The sequence below is a fragment of the Anser cygnoides genome, chromosome 6 (assembly GCF_040182565.1).
Source record: "Anser cygnoides isolate HZ-2024a breed goose chromosome 6, Taihu_goose_T2T_genome, whole genome shotgun sequence".
Classification (NCBI taxonomy): Eukaryota; Metazoa; Chordata; class Aves; order Anseriformes; family Anatidae; genus Anser; species Anser cygnoides.
The window spans coordinates 10,925,151-10,948,400 of record NC_089878.1 but is presented as its reverse complement, the minus strand read 5'-3'; the positions used below and the strand labels follow the sequence as shown (position 1 = coordinate 10,948,400).

The 23,250-nt window shown below is 46.4% G+C and overlaps 1 protein-coding gene across 5 annotated transcripts in view; it reads left to right on the top strand.

Moving 5' to 3' along the window:
* The first annotated feature begins 4,276 nt into the window (after window positions 1-4,276).
* The window catches only part of LRRFIP1 (LRR binding FLII interacting protein 1), a 102,532-nt gene continuing 83,558 nt past the window's right edge, over window positions 4,277-23,250 (top strand). For 4 of the 5 annotated variants that reach the window (XM_066999801.1, XM_066999794.1, XM_066999792.1 and 1 more), the window contains exon 1: window positions 4,277-4,484. In XM_066999801.1, the coding sequence (XP_066855902.1) occupies window positions 4,395-4,484 (90 nt within the window). In that variant the 5' untranslated portion in view covers window positions 4,277-4,394. Of the gene's footprint in view, window positions 4,485-10,598; window positions 14,712-23,250 lie in introns of those variants that run through there. The other variant, XM_066999796.1, reaches the window with a different exon arrangement.

Sequence of the window (23,250 nt, the reverse complement as noted above, 5' to 3'; positions counted from 1 at the left end):
ACCCCGTGAAATGCACAGGGTGTATTTCATTAGTGCTGGACTACTTGCGTAGGAGTGCTAATGAAAACATTAAATGAAATCAAGCACAAGGCTTTGAAAAACTCCATCGGAAGGATGATTCTTCCTCGGCCTTGAAGGGGGTCCAATTCCGAGCTGAAGCCACGCAAGGTTCCCAGCATGACAGAGCCCCCCTGATGCAAATAGCTGCTCTTTTGACACGAAGAGAAACGAATCTCATCCCAACAAACCTGCACAGACGCTATTGGTCTCCTGAGCCCTGTCTTGACTCTGCTCAGATGTGACACCAGCATCTGAAAGCTTCTCCCAGGAGGGTTCATTTGCTGAAGAGATGATGATCATGGGCTCCTTAGGAGGTGGAATAAAGGAGAAGCCCTTTAGTTGCAGCAGTGTTTTTTTCTGAAGTATCTCAGTGCCAGCACATACTTGTCCACGATGTAATTTTTTCCCATTAATAAATCCGCAGACCCTACTGGATACCACTGCTGTTACGTTTGCAAAACTTTACGGTGTTAATGGGGCTCTGCTCCTTTCACATATCTTGACAATATGAAATATCGGCCTCCTAAGTGTTGGTTTTCCAAGGTATTTAAGTGTTCCACTCTCCTTGGGCTAATGGACATCTTATTAAAGCTGTCAAGCTTCATTTCTGGCTTGCCAGATGCCACAGTCTTATGGTGTAGCAGAGAGTCCCTGTGTTTTCTTTTAATGCTGTCAGCTAGCCACTGGATTCCCCTCTCCCAGAGCTTGCTGCTAATAGAAATGTAACCATATTTTGCTGCGAAGTGCATAAAAACATCAATTTTATTATGTAAAAAGGGCCTACTGAGTACACAAGCAGCGGCAGCTTTAACAGCTGATTGCTTGTTCTGATCCTCCAGAGTGCGGTTTTACAAGGCGGTTTGGTTTAAGAGCAGCACAGAGGGAAAATTGTGTCTTTGGGATGTACTCTGCATGAAACGGCCCCCTTGTATGCAGGATATTGGAGAATGAGGTACGTATTATGCTCTTAAAATAGAGCCCTTTGAAACTGGCATGGGATACTCAGGCTTGTCTGAGTATCATTAATCACAGTTATGGCTCTCAGACAAAACGAGCCTCGACTTCACGTTGCTTGTTAAAATAAGAAATGTGTGTTTCAGTATTTAATTTGCAGCGGCAGTCAATGCACTTCACAGTGTAGCCAAAACTAATGCGTTTGAATCATTACTTCATATTTATTTGGACAAATTCTTTATGTATAGTATCTTTATAACGAGACGGCTTATTTTGACTGTATTAAAAGAAGAAATTACTGTAAGTGTCTGGAATGCAAGCAAAAAGGATTCCTTAGGCTGCAGTGCATGTGTGATTTGAGTTCTGACTACAGACACTCAGTAACTTCTCTTCCAAGTACTCTATTATTATTTTTCTTTAGAAAGCTCTCTCAATGGCAGGTTTTCAGACATAAATCTGCCCCACACAAGCTTCAGCTTGGCTGTAAGGCCAAATCTCTGCGAGGCTTCCAGCCAGTAAGGCACGAATGCAAATCTTCCTGCACGGCTGAACTGGAAATTCCTCGCGTGGATAACAGTGATGCAGCCGCACAGGTGGCTGAAATCCCTGGGTAACACGGGCCTAAAAATAAGGTGCTGCCCTGCGTCTTTAGCCAGAATTCCTCAAAGGGCAGGGGCAAATTCAAGGATAAGGGCTCAGGGAACAAGCTATGCAGAGCCTGGAAGAGCGATAGGGCTAAGCAAGGCCTCTGGGAGGTGAGGTTGGTGTGAAAGTGGCTGAAGGAGGGAAGCCTGTGGGATATCTAGGAAAACTAGTCACAGTGAGGCTTTACCCACACAGCAGGACCACTATTAAAGCCCCTGCACGGCCTTGCAGAGCGTGTGCTTTTGTCTCCACTTGTGTGGAGTCAGAGTAGACGTGACTTCAAATCTGGGGATGTGGCTCCCTTGTTTTCAATGCCCAAGCAAAGTGGGGAACTGATGTAGCTGCTTCTGCTGACAAAAAGTCATTTATTTCTTGTAGAAATAAATAGTCCCAGGCACAAGAAACAGCATTGGTCTGTACTACTGAGTCATCAGAAGAACGATGGATCCCCAAACAACTTTGAGATGAGCTGTAAGTGCGCACATGGTCCAAATTGTCCACAAAAAAAAAAAAAAAAAAGGAAAACAAGACAGCGTTTCTGAGAAAGTAGTGTCGACAGCTGCCCACCAAAGGTCTGCATGATTCCTTGCTAAGTTTGTCCCACAGCGTTTCACTTGGGGCCCTGCAGGCATTGCCCTGCCGAGGAATGAAGACAATGGATTCGGCACAGGCACCGGCTATAAATAGTCACCTTGATGTCACTGGTATAAAAAGCAGCAAGTGACAATAAAGTAGTTTCTGGAGAACCAGAAGCCCAGTAGCCTGGATTGTGTGGAGGGCATTTATACCCATCTGGGGAAAGGGATTCTGCTAGAACTAGATTTTTTTTTTTTTTTTCCTGAAGCAGCAACCGATTTCTTTATGTCCTGATAAATGCCCTCATGGGAAGGGATGATATATTAAACTGTTTGACACAGTTTTGAATTTGAGGATCAGTCTTCTGCAGAAATGACCCAAATCCCCATTGTTGTACATGAAAACTTCCAGATAAGCGTTGGCTTTGGGTGTGCATGGGCTGGCAGATCTGGTCAACAAACCCAGAAACCTGCGGGTAGTGATGCTGTGCCAATTTCTGATTTTACAACAGGTCTGATCTGTAATTTGGAGTTGCCCCAAGCTTTGGCTGTTTTCCTCCCCTTTCTAAGATTTATCAGGGGGCTGAATTTAGAGAGAGAGAGATTTAGATTAGATGTTAGGAAGAAATTCTTCACTCAGAGGGGGGTGAGGCCCTGTCCCAGGCTGCCCCGAGAAGCTGTGGGTGCCCCATCCCTGGAGGTGTCCAAGGCCAGGCTGGATGGGGCCTTGGCCAACCTGATCTGATGGGGGGAGTCCCTGCCCATGGCAGGGGGTTGGAACGGGATGGGCTTTAAGGGCCCTTCCAACCTGAGCTGCTTGATGATTCTATAGTGCTGCCTTTTACCTTTATCAAGTTTGAATTTACAGCAAAATTAAGTCACGCAGACTAAACGCAACACCCTGCTCTTTGTCAGCAGGGGGATGGATCTTGCAATCATTTTTTTTTTTGCAGTCCTTCTTCTGCACTGCATCCGCACAACATATCTGGCGTCCCAAGCTTGAGAGACTTCTAATTTTTGTGCTGGGCCATGGGTTGGGTGAGAACAGCTGTACGAGGGGATGTACCCGGGGTCCGAACAGCGGTAAGAGGGGATGTACCCGGAGTCAGAACAGTGGTACGAGGGGATGTACTCGGGGTCCGAACAGCGGTACAAGGGGATGTACTTGGGGTCAGAACAGTGGTACGAGGGGATGTACCCGGAGTCAGAACAGCGGTACGAGGGGATGTACTCGGGGTCCGAACAGCGGTACAAGGGGATGTACTTGGGGTCAGAACAGTGGTACGAGGGGATGTACCCGGAGTCAGAACAGCGGTACGAGGGGATGTACTCGGGGTCCGAACAGCAGTATGAGGGGATGTACTCGGGGTCAGAACAGCGGTACGAGGGGATGTACCCGGGGTCCGAACAGCGGTACGAGGGGATGTACCCGGGGTCCGAACAGCGGTACGAGGGGATGTACCCGGGGTCTGAACAGCGGTACGAGGGGATGTACCCGGGGTCAGAACAGCGGTACGAGGGGATGTACTCGGGGTCCGAACAGCGGTACGAGGGGATGTACTCGGGGTCCGAACAGCGGTACGAGGGGATGTACGAGGGGTCAGAACAGGGGTACGAGGGGATGTACTCGGGGTCAGAACAGCGGTACAAGGGCTATGACAGGAATCCTGGAGATCACTGGCTCCTTGTCAGCGCCAGTTACTTCACCTCGGCTAAGCACCGAGCTGTTTAATGCTGGCAGTTTAGTGGAATTAACCACATCCAGTAACCCACGGTACAAAACCCCAAACCCTGAACTCCTCACACCAAAAGCCCCAAACCCCAACTCCTCTCCTCAAAACCCCAAATCCCTCACACCAAACCCCAAACACCTCACATGAAAACCCCCAGACCCCTCACCCCAAAACCCTCACACTAAAGCCCCAAAACCCCGACCCCAAACCCCGTCCCCTCTCCCCAAGCCCCTCCCGGCGGGGCCCGGCGGCGCATGCGCGGGGCGGGGGCGCTGTGTGTCGGGCTGCTGGGGCCGGCGGGCGGCTGAGGCAGGAGCCGGGGGGGCGCGGGGCGGCTCCCACCCGATCCTCCCGGACCCGATCTCCCTCGATCCTCCCGGCCCAGATCCCCCCCGATCCACCCGGACCCGATCCTCCCTACCCCGCCATGGGGACGCAGGGCGCCGGCAGGAAGCGGCTGCCGAACCGGGAGCGCCTGACGGCGGAGGACGACGCGCTCAACCAGATCGCCCGTGAGGTGAGCGGCACCCCCTTGTCCTTCATCCCCCTCCTCATCCTCCTCATGGCTCCCAACGGCCACCCACGAGCAGCCCCCCCGGGTATAACGGCAGTAACGGCCGGGGGGTGTCCCCCCCCATCCCCTCACAGGTGCGAAATGCAGCCCCTCAAAAAAAAAAAAACACACACAAAAAACCCCTAAAACACCGTTATTTGCGCGTATCCACCTCAGCCACGAACCCTGGGTGGGAGAGCTGGATTTCTTTTGTGCGAGCAGCGTCCGGCAGCGGTGGCTTTCGGGAAGCTGAGCGCCCTTCCCTGGAGCAACACCACAATGTGGGATGCGTGCGGTGGTGGTGGCGGTGCCACCACTTTGTGTCCCCCTGTCCTCACCGATGGCACCCGGAGACATCCCACCAGCACCGCCTGTTTCTTGGGCCATCAGCCAGCCTGGAAATTCAAGGGCAAAGTCATTAAACGCTAAATAAAAGGTAACGTTAATTGAAGCGGTGTGGGTCTATTTATGATCCGAGGGCTCCACTTAAGCCTGAAGCACTTACGGTGTTTATACGTGAGAGAAACACTGTGTCGTGCCAGCCCGGGCAGGAGCCCTGCTGTACGTAGTCTGGCCTCTTCGCTTAGCAAAAATTATCTGCTGCAGTGGGCTTGATATTAATGACTGAGGACCAGGAACACTCATTTTTCCTGGAGGTATGTGTAAGAACAAAACATACACCAAACGACAGCAGAATGATGTTTGTAGGCATACATCTACTTGGAAACTGGCTTGCATATGTTTATATGTAACGAGTTAGGCATGTGGTTCATTAGACAATGCATCTTTGGGCTTGATGTGACTTTAAACAGTTAAAAACAGCTGATGGCTGCCTTGTTCCTACCAGCTTATTCGTACTGATTGTGTACAGCTGTACGGGATCAATGGCAAATGTGGTGTGAATTTGGTTTTATGTTTACATGGATTCTTCTGCGCTCTTCCCTCTGTAATCTCCCAAAAGAGAGGCTGGTGACCCAGGCTTGAGCCTAGCCCCACAGCCCTGGGGTTCAGCTCTTCGCTGTGTCCAAGCTGGCCTGCTGGCCTGATGCTGGCTGCTGTTAAAGGTGGACGTCCTGTTCCCCGTGTCTGCTCCCCTTAGTGCCAACACCTGTCTGACTCAGGTGGGTTGGCTGAAGGCATGACCTCAGCCAGATAAAACCCTCCGATAGAGATTGGGCTGTTCTGGTGTCCTTTCCTGAAGCTCAGTTGCTGCAGGGCGGTGTGCTGCTGATGGCTACGGAGGTAGAAGGCAGGCCTGTAAACTTTGGCTAGGGAGGTAGAAGGCTGACTTACAAATTCAAGTGATAATTTGCTGGTAGATTGAGTTACCTATAACATCATGCTTCTCAGATCGAGCCTCTAAGGGCAGTTTTGATCTGGGATGTCTCTGCTGTTCTTGAGCAGTTTGTAGCATCTTTGGAATATGTTCTGTATTAACTTCTCTGTGAGTGACTTAGATGGTACATTAACAGAAGTCAGATGTGCATCAGTGTGATGAGAAAACGCTCTTCTGTATGACAATAAGATGCTCTTTGAGCACTGCTGGGAATGGGAAGCTCCTGCAGAGGTAGTTTGAGGTAGGAGGACAGGAATGCCTTGTGTCCGCACATGAGATAGCAAGTAAGGATGACTGCGCTGTCTGCTGGAGCTTGAGTCATGATAACATCCTGGGAATGACTTTGGGATGAGGGCTTAAATTCCACAACCGTGTCCTGGCCACTCCGTCCTCTGAGCAAAACAGAAATCTGTAACAAGAGGCCTAAGCTGTTCTTTTCTACTTCATGGCTCTCTCCCACTTTCCTTTAGCTTGCGTATTGTTCTTTGCTGTATCGCGAGGAGGTGTGACGCTCAGAGTGTTGTTTGTTTGTTTTCTCTGAGCACTGGGTAAGGGACAACCCTATTTGAAAACTCCTCCGCAAGCGTGCCTTTTATCTTCTCCCTGGAGTGCTAAAACAGAACTGAGAAGTTCAAGGTTCAGCATTTTCCCATATTGTTTTAACTCCTTGCATTACTCCCTCTTAAGTTTTATGCCCTTATAATGGTTTTGTTGTTTAACTGCCTGCTCTTCACACAGGGGGTCCCGGCTGCATCCATCCGTACCGTGCTAAGAACTCTTGAAAATGTAAAGTAAGCCTTTCATCTCCTCCTAATAAAGATGCTGAGTGTTAAGAAAGGTGCAAGGGTTATTGAGACTTCATCTCTTCCAGCCTTCCTCACAGATTTTTAGGCAAAGCTTACATGTAGACATATTTCTTTCTTGAATAGGTTTTTACTCCTTTCTTTCTCACCCCGGAGCCGCAGGTACTCACAAGTTGCTAGCAGGTTCTAGGATGTCAAATTGGCGCGTTCGGATGGGAGTCTAAAAGGGTGTCCAAACCAGATTTATACATAGAGATCCCGCGGTAAAAGTACTTCTGGGAGCAAGCTGAAGTGTGTGCATCGTCTCTCCTTCTGTTTTTCCTCTGGGGTGTTAGCGCTGCTTTGACAGCTTCCAGTTGTATTTTGTTGTTGTCAGAACATCTCAAAAAAAATGATAGTTCTGACTGTACTGCACGTAAGGGGATTTTACTGTACTGCATTTAAGGAGCCATTAAGGCTTGTAAGGACTTAACCTCCTGCTGTTTGAAGCGTAAGCTGGCTGTTTGATTTGAGCTTGCAAATGGGACATCTTGCCGTAGGTGCAGTCTCGCACGGACCGAAAGAGAGCTTTGTGTAGGGAAGAAGGCAGCCCTCGCCTCCGCAGGATGTGAGAACAGTGCTAAGAGGAAGCAACTGTAAGTGAGCGGAAGGAAATTGTAAAAGTGAAGCGTGCTGTAGTGACAGGCTTTTAGCAGTAATGTTAAGATTAAAATGTTTGGGGCGATTTCTGAACTAGATCAGCTGCAAGTGGCTTATCGCCTTGTCTAGACGTGCTCAGAGCAGAGGGGGAAGGCAGTGCTGCTGTACATCACCTTGTCCGTCAGGTGAGAGTGCTGCCGTACCAATAAATCCAGCTGCTGAGCTGGACTTTCAATTAAATGACTGGCAATTATGTAAATAAGGTTAAATCAAGGAACCTGGTGATGTGAGTTTCAGACGGACGCAGCTAACTGCCACTCGGGGCTTGCTGTTCGTACACCTAGCTGGTGTTGCTGAGATTATGTTTGCTGGCTGTCAGCTCCCGCAGATGAGAGCGGAGCTGATCAATGACAGGCTTCTCCACTTTCAGGCTCGTGTTGACGCCAGTAGATTATTCTGTGTTTAGGTCAATGGAAACTTTTGGGCTATTTTATTCCTCTCCGTGAATACATGCCAGCAGTGTTTGCAAAATCTAGCAGTTTGATACTCCTCGAGGTCCGTGCCAGCAGGAGCTGCGTGCGCACGCTGTGCAGGCATCTATCTGTTCTCTCGGGTTGGTGTACGTGTGTTTTGGGAAGGCAGCTAACCCTGGGCTTGTAAACCTTACCGGGACTGGTTTCCAGCCTTTTCCCTGCTTTTTAGATGGGCTTGGCATGATCACTTGAGACATCAGTTCTAGGGGAGTATCTTTTCCTAAATTCCAGCCTGCTACTGTAATGGTTAAGTGTTCTGTGAGCAGAAGGAATTTTGCAAATACAATGAGAGCTGCCATCTACGTAAATAAGATTTTTCCTGTAGGCAGATAATATTAATTACTGTCTTCTGTTTTCTTGAATGAGGAAAGCAAGGTCAAGGCAAACTTCTTGTTTTTATTAGGAAAGTAATTTAAACATTGCTTTCCTGATGTCTTGTGTACAGATGTGTTGTATTCCTCAGAAGAACAATCCTGGCTGTCATCTCTGTGCTAAAAATCTTCTCTTTCATTGAGCAATTTACAAAGGAGAACTCTTTAACTGGTAATTAATTTGGAAAGTTACTGATTTGGCTAATATAATTTTTTTTTCCTGTTAAAAGGTAATATTATGAGTTGTGCTTTGCTATTTATTTGTACGCTATGTTACTAGCAGTATTCAGGAACTATCACCTATATTTGTGTGTGTGTGTATATATATATATATACATTTTTTAAGTAACTGGCAACATTTGGATCATGATTCTGGTTGTTTCACTGGACTTCTTAGTTTGAGCATTGACTTGCATTCTCAGTGATTAAAAAATCGTGGTGATATGCTCCTGTGAAGGAGCAGAAAGTGTAGCTGATGAGAAATGGCACAAAATGCAGGTGAAGCTGACCAGCCTGCCCTACTGGGTATAGTGAGAAGGCACCAAGCAACTCCAGAAGCCTGACTTGGACTTGCAGGACAGGTGAAGAGAAGCTGTGCTAATTGTCCATAGAACATAATGGCCTGGCTTTGGATCCGAGGTGCTAATTTGACTCTGGTTTACACACCAATCGGGTGACCAGCCTGACAGGCAGAGACAGAAACCCTTTGCTGAACGTCGAAGCTGAAGCAAGCAGCCTGGGCACGTACGTGTGGAGCACAAGCCACGCAAACCTCAGTGAGCTGTTGCCCAGACCAGAGTGTTCCCTAAGGGTGAGCTAGGTAGCGCCAGCGTAAGGGCTGGGCACCTCCTTAGTACAGTGGGGGAGCTTTTCTGAGCGGTCCTTGGCATTTAGGAGTGGCACAAAGGCTTTTGTGAGCCACATAAATAGTTCAGCCCTTAGAACCAGTCTGTTTTATGGTACACCAGTTGCTTGTACCTGACCGACTTCTGAATTTCATTACTGCCTGCCTTTGTGGAGCAACTGATCTGAAGAAGCATGCCTGGCTGTAGGGCTGTTGCTAGAATAGAAAGTTGTGAAGGCAAGGGATGCTCTTGGAGGGCTTGGGCCTGAGCCCAGCTGACCTAAATATAGGAGGGATGGAGGCCTCTGTAGGAAATGCTTGCCAGTAAGCTACAGAGAAGTGTTCCAAAGCTAAGACCGTTTTATGTAGCAAATATGCTCTTCTTCATTGAACGTGCCTTTTATTGGCTGTGTAGCCAGAAAGCATTACATAAAGCCAATGCCTTTTTCCTATAATCCTTCCCAAAGGAAATACGTGAAAGAGCAGCTTTGGATGGTTTAAGAGGCGAGAGACAAATCTTAAGACCATCCTATTTCAGTTAAATGGGTGATTGTAGCCTGTGTCCCAGCTCACAATCTGCCTGTTGCGACGTTAAATAACTAGTTTTCTGTTTGTGTGCCTGTGCCTGGCCTGTCCTCCTCAGCTGTTCCCTTGCCGTCCAAGGAAACAGCTGTTTAGGAACTGCGATTCCTATATCAGGCGGGCCCGAGGCTGCGGTTAGGATTAACAGCACGGGGAGCCCAGCCTTCTTCTTTGCAAGCCCAGGTGCTGAGCTGGTCTGCAGGATGCAGCACTAATCACTACCTCATCTAGATGGGCGTCTTTTCCAGGCTGGTCGCTGAATAATGTTGGAGCTGAAGCGCACTTGCAGTGCTTTTAACGCTGTTCGGGTTTCCTTTCCTCATTTGGTTGTGAGGAGCATAATCCATGTGGCATTTCAGGCTTGTGGAGCAAGGTATTTGTCCCTCCTGTCAAGTCAGCAGGTTGCCCGAGCAGCGAATCTGTCTAGCTGGATGTAAGCACTCACGGGCAAACCTTAAAATAGCAGCCCCGAAATACCAGCTGTTGTCTTGCTTCTGTGAAAATACTTTTTGGGGGAGAAGTTCCCCGCTGGAATGGAACAGGGCAGGGGGAGGTGCAGTAAGCCAAATTTTCCTTCGGATAGTCATGAGGTAGCTTTGAGAGCTTTTAAATACAGGAGAGGCTTCTGAGAAAGGAAAGTGGGCATAATTACACTGGCATTTCATCCCGGAGCTCTCTGCTTCTGGTGTTAATCCCGTGCACTTGCTCATGGGTCTGAATCTGCTGGAGATGAATCGCTGGCCTTGTGCATAGTGGAGAAATAGCTAATGTCTGGGCTTCCCTCACACGGTGCAGGCGAGGGAAGTGCTGGAGTGTGTCGTATGGAAAGAAGTCTGTGACATCAGCTCCCAAGGCGCTCTCTTCTCCTTCATGATATTTTAAGTAGGGAACAAAAAGTAGGCTGGAGAACTTTCTCACTAACGCTGGAAAAAGAACTGGCATGCACATAGAAATGAGAACGTTACGTCAGTCTCTATCATAACATCAGTACTTGCAGGTACTCTGAGGTGCTCTGAGGATGGAGAGCCACCCGTGCTGTTGGTAAGAGGCAAGAAATGCAAGGAAACTCTCAAAGGCCTGCTTTTTAGAAGCTTTACCTGCTGAAATCAAAGCTTGGCATGGCATAATAAACACTTACACGGCTGTACTTCACTGTTGGTAGTTTGAAGGTGTTTCATTGCCCTAGGAGGAGCTGAGCTTCTTGCCACGCAGTGCTTGTAGTGTGGAAATGACTTCAGTGGAGATGATCATGAATGACAGTGTGACACAGTGTCCTGTTATAAACACGTATGCATTCTGCTCAGGTCTTTTAAAACCACCTGATTTTTGGAGGCTCCAGAGGAGGTACGAATCCCAGTGTTTAGATACTGGGAAAGCACAGAAGTAATACTTCCTGATGGGCAAGAGTGTGGCCTACCTCTAACCACCGTAATCATTTGAAACTGTCCATGTCATGAAGCATGAAGGGCAAGGCTGGGGGGTTATTTCCCAACGAGCAGGGCTGTGAGCACCTTCATGGCCTCACCGGCTGAGTTTTGGGCGTCCCCAGAGGAGAAGATAGCTCTGATTGCTTCCAGCGCTGGCGGCTGCTTGTTTTGGGACACAGATGTATGCTGAAAGCAATCTGCTGGCAGAAAAGAGCGTACCCCTGGTTCAGCAATGCTGTGCCCCACGGTGGGTGTGAGTTGCACTTGAGCCTACAGTCCTGCTCTGTTCCTTCAGCCCCACAGCTGCGTCACCTTTTCCTGTAATTGAATTTCTGACGCAGTGTGTGCTGCCTCTTTAGGGACGTGGACTTTGGGGCAGGGTTCTCTTCAAAACCTTTGAAAAATGTTAGGTTTTACTGCCAGGCGTAAAGAGTGGAAAACTAGCAGAACTGGGATAGCTGCTGCTGGGTTAGGGAATGATGTGGCTGGGGAGCTGCGTGTAATTGCATATAGCTGGCACAACTCTGAGCAATACTTTTAATCTGCTTTGCTCTTCTGCATGTCTGCAGCCCACGTGCCAGCTGCTTGGCCCGGGCTGTGTTTTATCCACCTAAACACTACCACAGCTTTTGAGAGTTGAGCTGCAGACAGCGGATAGAGAAAGTGATCAGCCGGTGCCAAATCCGAGCTGCTTTCCAGGCTTGGATGTGGTGAGGAAGCCTGGTCGTTTGCTGATGCTTCTAGCTCCTGGCTGGTTTGTTCACAGCTCTGTTCTCCTTCCAACACTGCTTCTGTGTGCGAGGTGAACGTTTCTTTTGTGAGACAGCTTCATCTTGACAGCATAATTGCAGAAACTCAGGTTGGATTCTAGTTCTTCGATGCTTTGTGAGCTGTACGCTTTGAGGAAAAATATTTAGATTTTATTTTTGTATTATATGTTGCTGTACAAGAAATCGGAGCCTTTGGTAAACCAAAATTGCCAGGTGCATCACCACCTCTGTGTTCCTATTTTTGATACCTGGCAATTAGGCAGGGCAGTGCTTGTTATCATTGGCGTGTGAAGAAATGCAAAAACAATAGTTAGGATTTCAGAACAGCAATTTGCTTTCCTCAGCTGCCAGAAGGTTTGTTTTCTGTGAATGAGACTAGAGAGTTTGAATACAAGCTTCTGCCAAAGAAACAAGCGGGACAGAGTCACCAATTACTTCTGTCTTCCTCCAAAATAGGCTCTGAGGGCTGGGTTTTTCCCCACCATAAACGTTGCAGCCTGCAGTTTTTAATGTCACTTGTCATTGATTTATCTTCCCCAGAAAGGAGACCGAGGATGTTTCCAGCTTACTGAAAGTGACTTCCGCAGAAGCAGCTCATTCGTACCTCTGCTGGTTTGGCTGGTTGGTTGGTGACTTGCCTTTTAGTGTTGCCTGTGACAAAGTGATACTGCCTCTGTCATGAGTGGTCTCGCTGGTAACTCCTGGCAGGTTGTACTCGTGGTCCTGCAGATGCCTTCAATCTGGATTTCTGCCCAGACAAAGAAATTGTAGGAACAACGCTGCTTCCCTCTTGGTCTGCTCTTACACACTGTTGACCTTCCCTTTCACCAGTCTCTGATTTAAATTTAATACTTATTTTTTTCTCTGCCTTCCTCTTTTAAGTACTTCCTATGTCTCAAAATACACTTTCTTTAATCCCCACATTTGAATACTAAATTTAGATGAGTCTGTCCCTCCTGTCTGCTTTGGCCAGCCTCATCGAGCAGACAGAAACGGAATACAGGAGTATCTGGCACCCTGAGAGCTGGGTCAGGCTCCCTCAGGCCAGATGGATTTCAGACATCCCCACTTGGCTCTTCTAATTATGGAGAGTTTATCAGCTGGCATCCTGGGATGCCAGGAGCGTAGGGAAAGGCTCTTGGTGTGCTTCATGTACAGAAGGGTCCCCGGGCTCTGTCAGGGAACAGAAGTCCCTACATTTTTCCCTTCCTTTTTAAAACACGCATCACTTCAGATTCTCTTTGAAAGCATGGTTAAGACAGGGCTGCTTACACTGGTGCCCAAGTACTGCAGTCTTCACTTGGGAACGTGAAATATTTGCTCTTGCTGGTTACAAATAATAACAGATAATGGCTCCCTGTGTTTTTTGTTTGTTTTTTTGTCTGTGTAATTACTTGTTGTTTCTCTCTGATTGTAAACTCGAAGTCCTTGCAGTTGCCTCTATGAAAATAGTAGAACTAACTTTATGTGCTTCCAGGACATGTCTGTTTAAATTTGGATGGTCTGCAGCCAGCCCTATTGCACTGCTGTGCAACTGTGCATTTCCCATACACTGCTCTCTTTAAAATGTCCGCTCTCCCATACGAGATGTGTGTGTGCTGGGCTCGACTTCTTGCCTTGCTGGACGTGTTGCTGAGCTCTAAGAGGATTTATGTTGACAAATACATTGAATCAGCATCTGTTGAAAATTGAAGTGGGCTTTTGGGACGTTCTCGTGATACGCAAGGGTCATGCTATTCCATTGTCTATTAAATACGAAATTTAAATCTGTCCCGACGTGCAGTGAGTGCATTGAAGCGGAGATGTGACCTAACCTTTACATGAACTGTGGAGGAATCTAGGGGCTCTGGGAAACAGAGCACTTGTATGCGGATACAAGGGATGATGTTGGTAGATGTAGAGTGTTTTTAAGTGGCTATACAGTGTTTTTAGTAATGTTTCTGCATTCTTGTCTAATTACCCTGGGAAAAAAACGAGCAACCTTATTACAGCAAGCAAAGAACGGTTCTTTGTGTGCTGGGGAGGCACTTTTATATCGCCAATGGAATAAGCACGCACCGTCGGACAGCCTGGAAGTCATCTCTGCTAGCAGAAAGGCACCTGGTAGCCCAGAATTCGTTGCCGTCTAATGGAGAAATCTGCAAATGTAGACAATGAAGATCAGTGGGTCTGTGAACAGAAGGATCAAGTTCAAAAACCTTACCTGCAGCGCTTCTAAGGTTGCTTGGCACATCTCAGAAGCTGGTAGGGAATTGTAAGTACCGGGCTTTTGTTGTAATTTCCTCTACAAGAACGCGGTTCCCAAGGACTGATCCTTTGGTGCAGGTCTATCCCACTCTCACAATGCTTCGTGTTGCGTGCCAGTTTCCTAAACCAGCTGTTCCCCACGTTAAACTCTGTGACACGATTGAGACTGCGAGACAGAGGATCCAACTGCAGTCCCATCTGCTGGGGTAATGCCCAGGGCCTGGGCAGGGCTGCACCTCCGTGCTGTTGGCAGTGCCTTCAGCATATCCCAAGTGGCATGCCTGGATTTCAGGAATGCTACCAAATAGCCACGAAGGCCATTTGCATCCCCCAGAAGTGCCTGCAGTCCCCTTGTTCCCCGTGTCTGTTAGGATGCAGGCTCGTCAGGTAATCCAGCATAGCTCAGACCCAGTTTGGCTCCAGTAATCCTCTCCCACCCCCACGCAAAAGCTGTCCAATCATTTCTTAAACAAGGCTGGTTTTTCAGCTTTAATCGGAGCCACTGGGTTGTTCAGCGCCATCTCGCTCGGTGCAAGTTGTCTTGACATGTCCTGGCTCTCTGATGGAATTTTTCTTAACGCGAGGGAATGGGTCGTGAAATGATAGCAAACGAGAGGGTGATTCCTATCCACTGACCAGGTAAGAGCACCTTGTAGATTAAAAAAAGAAATAGCTGTAATGGTGGGAGAGAGAGAGAGAGGATAGTGTAATTTTTTAAATAATTTTTTCACAAGTCTGTTTAAAATTGCTCAAAGCGTGAATTTTTGAAATGTTTTCTCTGAAATTTCTTCTGCCTGGTTTTTCTGCAAACTCAGTGTGGAAGTTGGCTTTTGTCCATAGGAGCCATGGTTAGAGTGCTGCGACTGCATGCGTGACGTTCAGTGTCCTTGTTGAAAGAATGGAAAATCTGGTAAAGCACAGAGTGTAGCAGAGGGACCTTCTACTACACCAGTGTACAGCTGCACTGACGTGAAAAGGCAATTTCACCAGGCTTTGTTGAGGTGGTTTCTCCGGATATCGGCGCTTTCCCTGAACTCAGGTTTGCACAGGCAGTTCTTGGCATTTCTCTGCTTGATGCTGCAAATCAGGAATTTCAGCCTGTGCCCTGCCAGCAGAATACAGGTAGCCTGCAGCTCGGATATTACCTTGGGTAAGCGAAAGGCTCCAGGTCCCACTGCAGGGAGGTGGTGGTGGTTGAAGAATTGCGTGCAACTGTCCCCAAAAACTTCTTTGCACATGTAACAGAGCTTACAATGTAGTGGGGGGCATGGAAACATAGCAGTTTTTGCAGTTCTCTTGTATATATATGTGTGTATTAAAAAAAAACAAAACCGAGAGTCTTCTGGTGATATCTCTTGCAGATCCCTTCCTGTAATTGCTGTCCTGTACTTCTGATCATCTCCAGTCCTTACGATGACTCTAGGTACTTCTTAAAATTTAATCTGAAGCTGATGTATTTGGAGAGGTAATGAAAAACAGTGCCTTGCAACTTGGAACCAGCATGCTGTAGACCAACAAAACAGATTGTAAACACAGTCAAATGGTCTATTGCCAGATTGCTCTATAAACTCTAATCAGGGTAAAGAGCTAAATTTAATTAAATCTGCTTGTGGATGAGGACGTTCCACCCGAGGAAAGGTGCTCCGGAGGTCATCCCCAGGTTTGAATATTAATGCTACGTGTTAAAAGCATACTGTTTTGTCTCTCTTTTGGTTGGGGCCAGGTAGGAACGTAGCATTAAAGGTGGTCCTGTTTGTTAGTAGTCTGTGCCAGAAAATGGCAGCACGCCTGGAAGGAGTGAGGAACTAATTTGGGGTAGTTTGCAGATACCCTACTTATTGCAGGTGCTCTGTAAGCAAAGATTGAGCTGACACCGTACTTGAATGTTTGTGTTTGGAACTCCCACTTCCTAAAGTACTGAACTGTAAATAGCAAAAGGTCTTTTTTTAATACCCTGAAGTTCAGGTCAGCCCTTTCCAGGGAAAAAGGCTCTTAAACAAGGAAGGAGAATAGTGGTTGTTTTTTTTTTAAATACATGGCTGGGAAAGCAAAGTCCTGCTGAGTCCATATGAAAACTTTTGCGTAAACACAAGGCTGTCTTGCATTGTTGTTTGTTTTCCTTTTAAAAGGATGTTCAAGCCACTGTAAAGCATCCACATTTTTAATGGTTTGTATAGCATTACCCTGTGTTTTAAGAAAAAAAAAAAAGTTACATTTTTGGAGATTAAACTTTACGTATCTATCTTATTGTGAGAAGCTCACATCAAGCATCCCAACACACTGATTTTTGACTTGCTGCCAATGAACTGTGGGATTGAGGTTCAAAACTGTTGGAAATGCTTAGTACGGATAATAATAATAATTTTGACACCCTAACAGTTCAAAAACAGATCGACTGTTAAGGCAGTATCGGTGATTGATTTTGACTATGCAATCTGGAAAAATAAGGCTGAAAGGAACACTGTTGTGGTTTTTCTTTAAATAAATGTGCAGTGTAGCTCCTGATGAGTAAATGCCGTGCTGCGTGGTCAGGACAGAGCCCCTTTTTTTTTTTTTTCACATGATTTTTTTGATGTGAAACTTCCCCAAATTCCCCAAACTTGCACCATGGGCATTGCAGGAGATAGCATGGAGCGGTTGTGCAGATCCAGGAGCAATCTGGGGTAAGGATTAGGGTTATATCATGGTCATTTCATTAGGGAAATATCATGCAGGAGTCGTGCAGATCCAGGAGCAATCTGGGGTAAGGCCTGTGGGCTCTTACAGACCGCATCATGTGTTATGGCTAGGTGGTGGGGGAGGAAACCTTAGGCATATTTATTTCTAGGTAGGTTAAAAACCCCATGCTTCTATTATTGAAGGTTTCTTGGGTGCATTTTACGGATGTTGTTTCTCAAAGGAGAAGGCCCGGGGACACAGAAGATGGTGAGCTGACACCACAGAGCCCAGAAGGTGGTGAGGGCAGGTGCTGGAGCCAGCGGCTACCAAATGTAGTGTAACTTTAGCTGCTGCAGTGTTTTGTCTTCCACTCTGCTCAAATCTTCATTTTTACCATGCTGTTGCTTGCTTTATGAAAGCTTTTACTGACTTAAAGCAATTAAATGGTCAGGTATAAGTGGTAGGTGTCATGAGTCTTCCCAAAGCCTGGATCACGTTTTCATTTCTGTCCTACAAGCACTCGTGTTCCTACAGGTTGTGCTGCGCTTTGGTCATGTAAAAGTAAATCCAAAGGAAGATGAAACAAATTTTTTCCACCCAGGAGAACTCGCCTTCAATGTCAGACAGGCTGTGTACCAGATAGCCAGTTATATATAGCAACAACACGCTGCCCCTAGCACGCTCTGCAACATGCTGAGCTTGACAGAATGCCATCTGAGGCGCAGCAAGCCATTACTCGGCCTCGGTTTGCTCCTGGATGGTTACTGGGGAAAAGAGGGAAAGTGTGGAATGGCACGGAAGGGCAATCCAGATGCCTAATACCCTAGGCTGAATTGCATTCTTGCTTTAGAAATGGCTAATACAGTAGTTGTGCAATCCTTATACGCTCTTTTTTGTGTCAAACTGCTGCTTTTGCTTCAGCTGTACAGCAGGAGTGCAGGCAGGCTGGGTGTAACGGGACTTGATATTAAGCCTAGCACTGCCAAACCGGGACAGTTGTGTAAATGGATTGAATTTCAAACTCTGCAGCATCACAGCGTGTTTTGTCTGCGGCGTGACCAAGCTGTACAGGGAACACCTTGTAAAGTACAAGAGTGGGATTTGTGTTTGGAGAAGGCAGCGGGTCTTGTTGACAGGCTTCTGTTCTCTTGAGCATTAATTTGAAATAACCTTTCTTGCACAATAGTTCTAAAGCTAGGCCTATTTTTATTATGCGTTCAAATACTTAGGCTGGGTGGGAGTCTGCAATAAATATTTCTATTCCCTGAAGTGATGGCTGTTGGCCAGCTTCTGCGCTCTTACTCATCAGCTGCTGGTCTTAATTCTGCTGAATTCAACCTTTCTGTCTCCGAGGAGCAGAAATAATTTGTACGCAGGTTTCTGGCTGCTGGGTGTTGTTTCCTTAATGGGATGCCGAGAGGCCTTGGCTCGTTCAGGAGTCCAGCGATGCCGCTGCGTTGCGTGACGTTGTGCCTCTCGATGGATGTGCGCTGCCTTCAGATCTTCTTTCCTTTCCCACGTTGTACTGGAGCCGGGCACCCTCAGAAGATTGTACTGACCATTGCCAGCTACAGGCTTTTCTTAAAATAAAAAATAAAATCAAGCTATTGCCGTAAAGGTCTATTTGAAATAAAAAATCTGCAAGCTGGAGGCAGCGTGAGCGCAGCGATGCAGTTACACTGTGGTGGTTTATCTCCTCATCCTGTTTGCTTGCTTATGCAGTGAGATTATGCTATATAAATATGAAACCCCAAGATAAAAAAGAAAAAAATTATAGCTTCCTAGAAGCCTTTTTAGTTTGTCAAGCAGTGCTTATTTTAGAAATGGGCTAGTTCAGGGGCATGGGAGAAAATCATGGCAATGCCATCAAATGCTTCAGCAGTTAGATGTCAGAGTGCTCGGCATTTGTTTTGCTTGAACGCTTCTCAGTGTTCCTGCTTTTAGAAGATAATCAATGTGCTGTGCAACTGCTTTCTCGTTTTCACGCTCCTGTCAGCTGTCTGCGTTAGGGAATATTCCAAGCTCATCAAATCAAAAAGCTGTAGTCTTTCTTTGTTACAGCTTCAAGAAGTGCAGAGAACTACAAGGGCCTGTTGTAGTCAGATGTCTCACTTTTTCTAACACAGCACTGTTGGAAATTCCAGGAGAAAGGGTAAGGACGGAATGGAAATGGAGAGCGAGCTACCCTCTCGAACGGTGACTCAAACCAAGAGCAAAGTGACCCTGGCAGAGTACCATGGGAAAATCTGTGCTGCTGGGGCAGTCCAAATGCCACGTTTTACAACTGCAATGCTTATTTGGGGAGGGGAGAAAAGGAAAAATAAGTTGTGATCATGCAGAAGGGGAGGAGGAAAAAGGAGGGATGCATCTGCCTTAAAAACGTCTTTGAGAGCAAAGTGCTGGCATTGGTTTGTAACAGCTGCTTGGGATTTGTGCCCTCTCTGGGCATCATTCCTCATCCAGGCACCTGCAGGTTCATCCAGTGCAGCTGTGGCCCTTCTGCACGAGATGGGAAAACTGGGTGTGTAAGTCTTGCCTGACTAGTGCAGGTGTGCGAGCAGAGCCCAGGAGTGGCACATCATTGCTGTCCCCTGCTTCTTGAATCCCACCGTGCTGCTTTCCAGCCTTCCAGGTGTGCAGAGCTGCTGGCTCGTGCTTTGGGTGTTTTGGGCTTTGCTGAAGCACAATGAGAAAGTCTGAGCTGCCTTTCCTACCTGGAGTTGGCAAGGTGAGAAGCCACATATGAGGCATCGTTACCGAGGTGAATGGACTGGAAGGCTAACCTTGATGCGTCCAGCCCTTCCCGTGTCCTCGTTAGGATGGCTTTAACCTAGTGCTGGTCTTCTGGCATCCGAAATCGATTACACAGCCATTGCACTGGGTGGAATTGCTCTCTGTAAACCACAGCAAAAACTGTACTGGCCCTCCTTAGTGCTAATATAAGCTCCTTCGTGTGGTGGCTATTGTATTATGATACTGCTAGAGGACAGGGTACACATTTAGAAGCAACGCTTATTTATTAATAAAAATCTACAGAAAGCAAGCTTTTGTGCTTTGCAGACTTCCTGCTCCTCTGAATACTTTTTTTTAATTCTAGTACACATTTAGGAAGTTGTCGTGTCCTGTCCCTGAAGGTTTGGCAAGTTCAAACTGTATGATTTAAAATACTTACTTCAGAGAAGAGAATCAGTAGAACTGATGAGTTGATGAATGAGCTGAAAGAGTAGACAGGACAGGCCAAGATAACTCCTAGTAGTTCTGGCTGCTTCTGTATGTAGCGCACCTTTTATCGCTGTGTTTGGACCAGAGGCACTTCCTAGCATCCAAGACTTTTGGCACCCTGACTCTTCTCTTGATTTAGTTGTAGAGGGTTAGGCAGTGATTGTTCAGCAGTAGTCTCACAGCTCTTTGAAAAAGCTGTAAAAGGATCCTGGTAAAGTGCAGGAGCGAAACTATCAGCTCGATCTGTGCCTCCATTCTTGAGGTGACAAAGCTGGATGTGGGAAGGGTGTGCAAGGAAAGGGGCAAGGTCGTAGCTCAGTTGCTGACAGCAAATGGCATACATCTCTGAATGAGCTCTAGTGGGAAGTAAATCTGTGCACGTTTACTTCTGGTAAAAGGCTGAGGAACAGTGAAAATCTAGAGTGGAGCTTTGCTCCGTGGACGTAGTTGTGTTTTGTTGTTGTTTTTCCCCTTGTGGGAAGGCTGAAAGCTTAGCTAATTTCTTTTATAAGGTCCTGTTGCAATCACTAGCCATCTAAAGCTGGAGTGTCATCAAAAAGAGACCTTGAAAATGACAGCTGAGGGCTGAAAAAACTACGCACCTAAGAGAAGAGGGACCCGTGCTCATCGCTTCATACAGTGGTCAAGGCTTATTCCGGATTTGTTGGAGACATCTGGAAGTTACGCTGCTAACATCAGCATGTGGTGGAACAAAACAGTAATTTCTCAAGGTTGGTCTGTGAGATAATTTTGTGAAATCTGGAGGACTTAGAAATAACTGAGCCTAAAACCTGGACCTGATCCAGCCTCAGTCCTACCAGTTTGTGGTCCTTGCAGCTGCAGGTCCCCAGTACAGCAGTCTCCCTGCCTGCAGAGCCCTGACACGTGCATTCAGCTGTCACCCGACGTGATTGTACACAGGGAAGTGGCTCCAGTGTCTTGAGCAATTCGGTAGAATAGGTCATCAAATCAATTCTTTTTTCTTTTAAAAGAAAAAATTGCTCACAGCTTTGGTTTGTACTGGTAATTGATGTAAAGACCTCTCTGGCTCTCATAATTAATGTTAATGGCCTTATTGGTATTTGCCATGTAATTAAAGCAACTTAATCTTTACTTCTCCAACATGCAATTTATGTTGGTGAGGAGCAATAGGCTCTAGCAGAACTGTAATTAAAAACAAAACCTCACAGAGAAAGTGGCAGCTTTCAGGGAAAGGTTTTATCGATACTTCTAGTTGGAAGAAATAATAATGTTTGCATACGGAGTGCATTAAAATTAATAATTGTATAGGGTAATTTGATAATAGTCAATATGCTGGGTGTATTTACTCATATAAATGTTGAATTTCTGGAGTGTAAAAACAATACTCAGAAAAACTCTCCTAATTTGTGTAAATGCAGCTGTATAGTCTGTCCAGCCCTTAATACAAAGCTGCCTTTTGTGATGGTTTTTGGCTTTTCAACACGAAACATTTTATGGCAGTGAGTTGAAGCAGCTTTACCTTTCATGAAAGCAAAGACTTTGGGCTTGACAAAAGGAAGGGCCTTTAAGATCCCACGTCTTTGGCAAGGCTTCTCGCGATTCACAGGGGGAAGTGGAAATCAGTTTCTAAAATTAAACTGAACTTTCACTTTGCTTTTTTTCCCTTCCTTTCTCGCAGTGAATGTGTTACATGTGTTATGGTCTTCCATAGCTCCAGACAAGCAAAGAGACTCTGCTTGAGACTTGTCGTAGCAGGACTGGGCAACCCTGCTCTCTGCTTGGATTTTTGAAGTCATGAAGGACAAGTTACTTACGTCATCTTGAATCTGATCTACTCTATTTACCCATTCCCTCTTGGAAAGGAAGGGTGAGAGTTTCCTGCAGTCCGAGGTGGACAAATAAGGCAGGGTTGTGTTACATGCTGGAGTTACGAGAGTTATTTGGGGATGGCTGAGTTGGTCAACAGCTGCAGCCCTCTGCTATCGTGTGAATGGCTTGCCTTTTGCCACACTGCTTCTTTTAATGAGCTCCATCTGTACGTGGGGCAGTCCATAATGGAAAGCAGATTGGTGATCTGATGCTGTCCACAGTGCACTTGAGGTGCTGTGGTTTGCTCGGTCTGCTGGGCTGCAGATGAAGGCTGAATACCAAAATGAGGTGGATACCTGCTTTTTATTTAGTGCACAATTAGTTGGCAAAATGTTGAAATTTTGCCTGAAAGGCCAAGAGATTGCAGGCTGAGAGGGAGAGCGAGGCGCTGATTGCTTGCAGAGGAGCCAAGGTTTTCTGAAAAAAGCAGCTCATAATCCGTGAAAGTTACGTTATAGTTAATTCTTCTTTTTTTTTTCCTTCCAAAAGTCATGATGATAGTGGTGTATCATCTGGCATTGCCCTGCCATCCGGCTTTTCCTCTGGAAAAGCAGATACTCAGACAGTGCGTTGGTGCAGAACCATGATGGTGAGCCCTTAAAGGACAGGACAAAACTAACATGACCAAGGGAACACAGCATGGGTTCATTCTGACGCTACCTCCAACAAAAGTCAAGTCAAAGTACTTTTCTGAATCAGAATAGAAAAAATATTCACTTGTAGATTAGAGTTATCATTAGTTCAGTCTTATTAACTGTTTTTTTGTTTTGTTTTGTTTTTTTAGCTGCAGCTTATTCAGGTAAAATTGCTTCTTAATGAGTTTACATATATGAAGTATGGCATTCAAAGCCACAGTTGGTTTACCAGGAATGTATGGTGCAGCATATTTTCCTTTTCCTCTGCTATAGCTTGAATATAAATCCTTAAAGAGCTAAAGAGCTTACCATACCAAAAGTAAGGCTGTGTAAATGTCTGAGCACATGGAAAAATAATTTTCCTCTTACTACCACATTGGAATTTAGAAGAATTACTCAATTTTAGCTGCTCAGTTGGAACCGCTTAAATTAGTAATGATTCTGTGAACGTGAACATCCAGATTTTAGGCAGATTTCTGGAAATGAGAGAGGCAGTGCTGGCACATGTACTGAGATGACCATTACCAAGTAGGATTTCAGAGGAAATCTTTTCTGGCACCTTGCACTTTCAACAGCTGACACTTTTCAGCCCAAAGTGAATGCTGAATTAGGTAACTCCACATTGGTCTTTTGCTACTTGTATTCCACTCACTTCTCCTTAGACTGCAGATTTGATGTAGAGGATACTTGAATACAGCTGTCTGAATGCAGAAATGAGTTACCTTAGCACCTGCAGTAAACTTAAATGATACCGTGGAAGGGAATGAAGGCCTTAGACAATTGTTAGTGGGATCTCGAGCTGCCAGATCTGT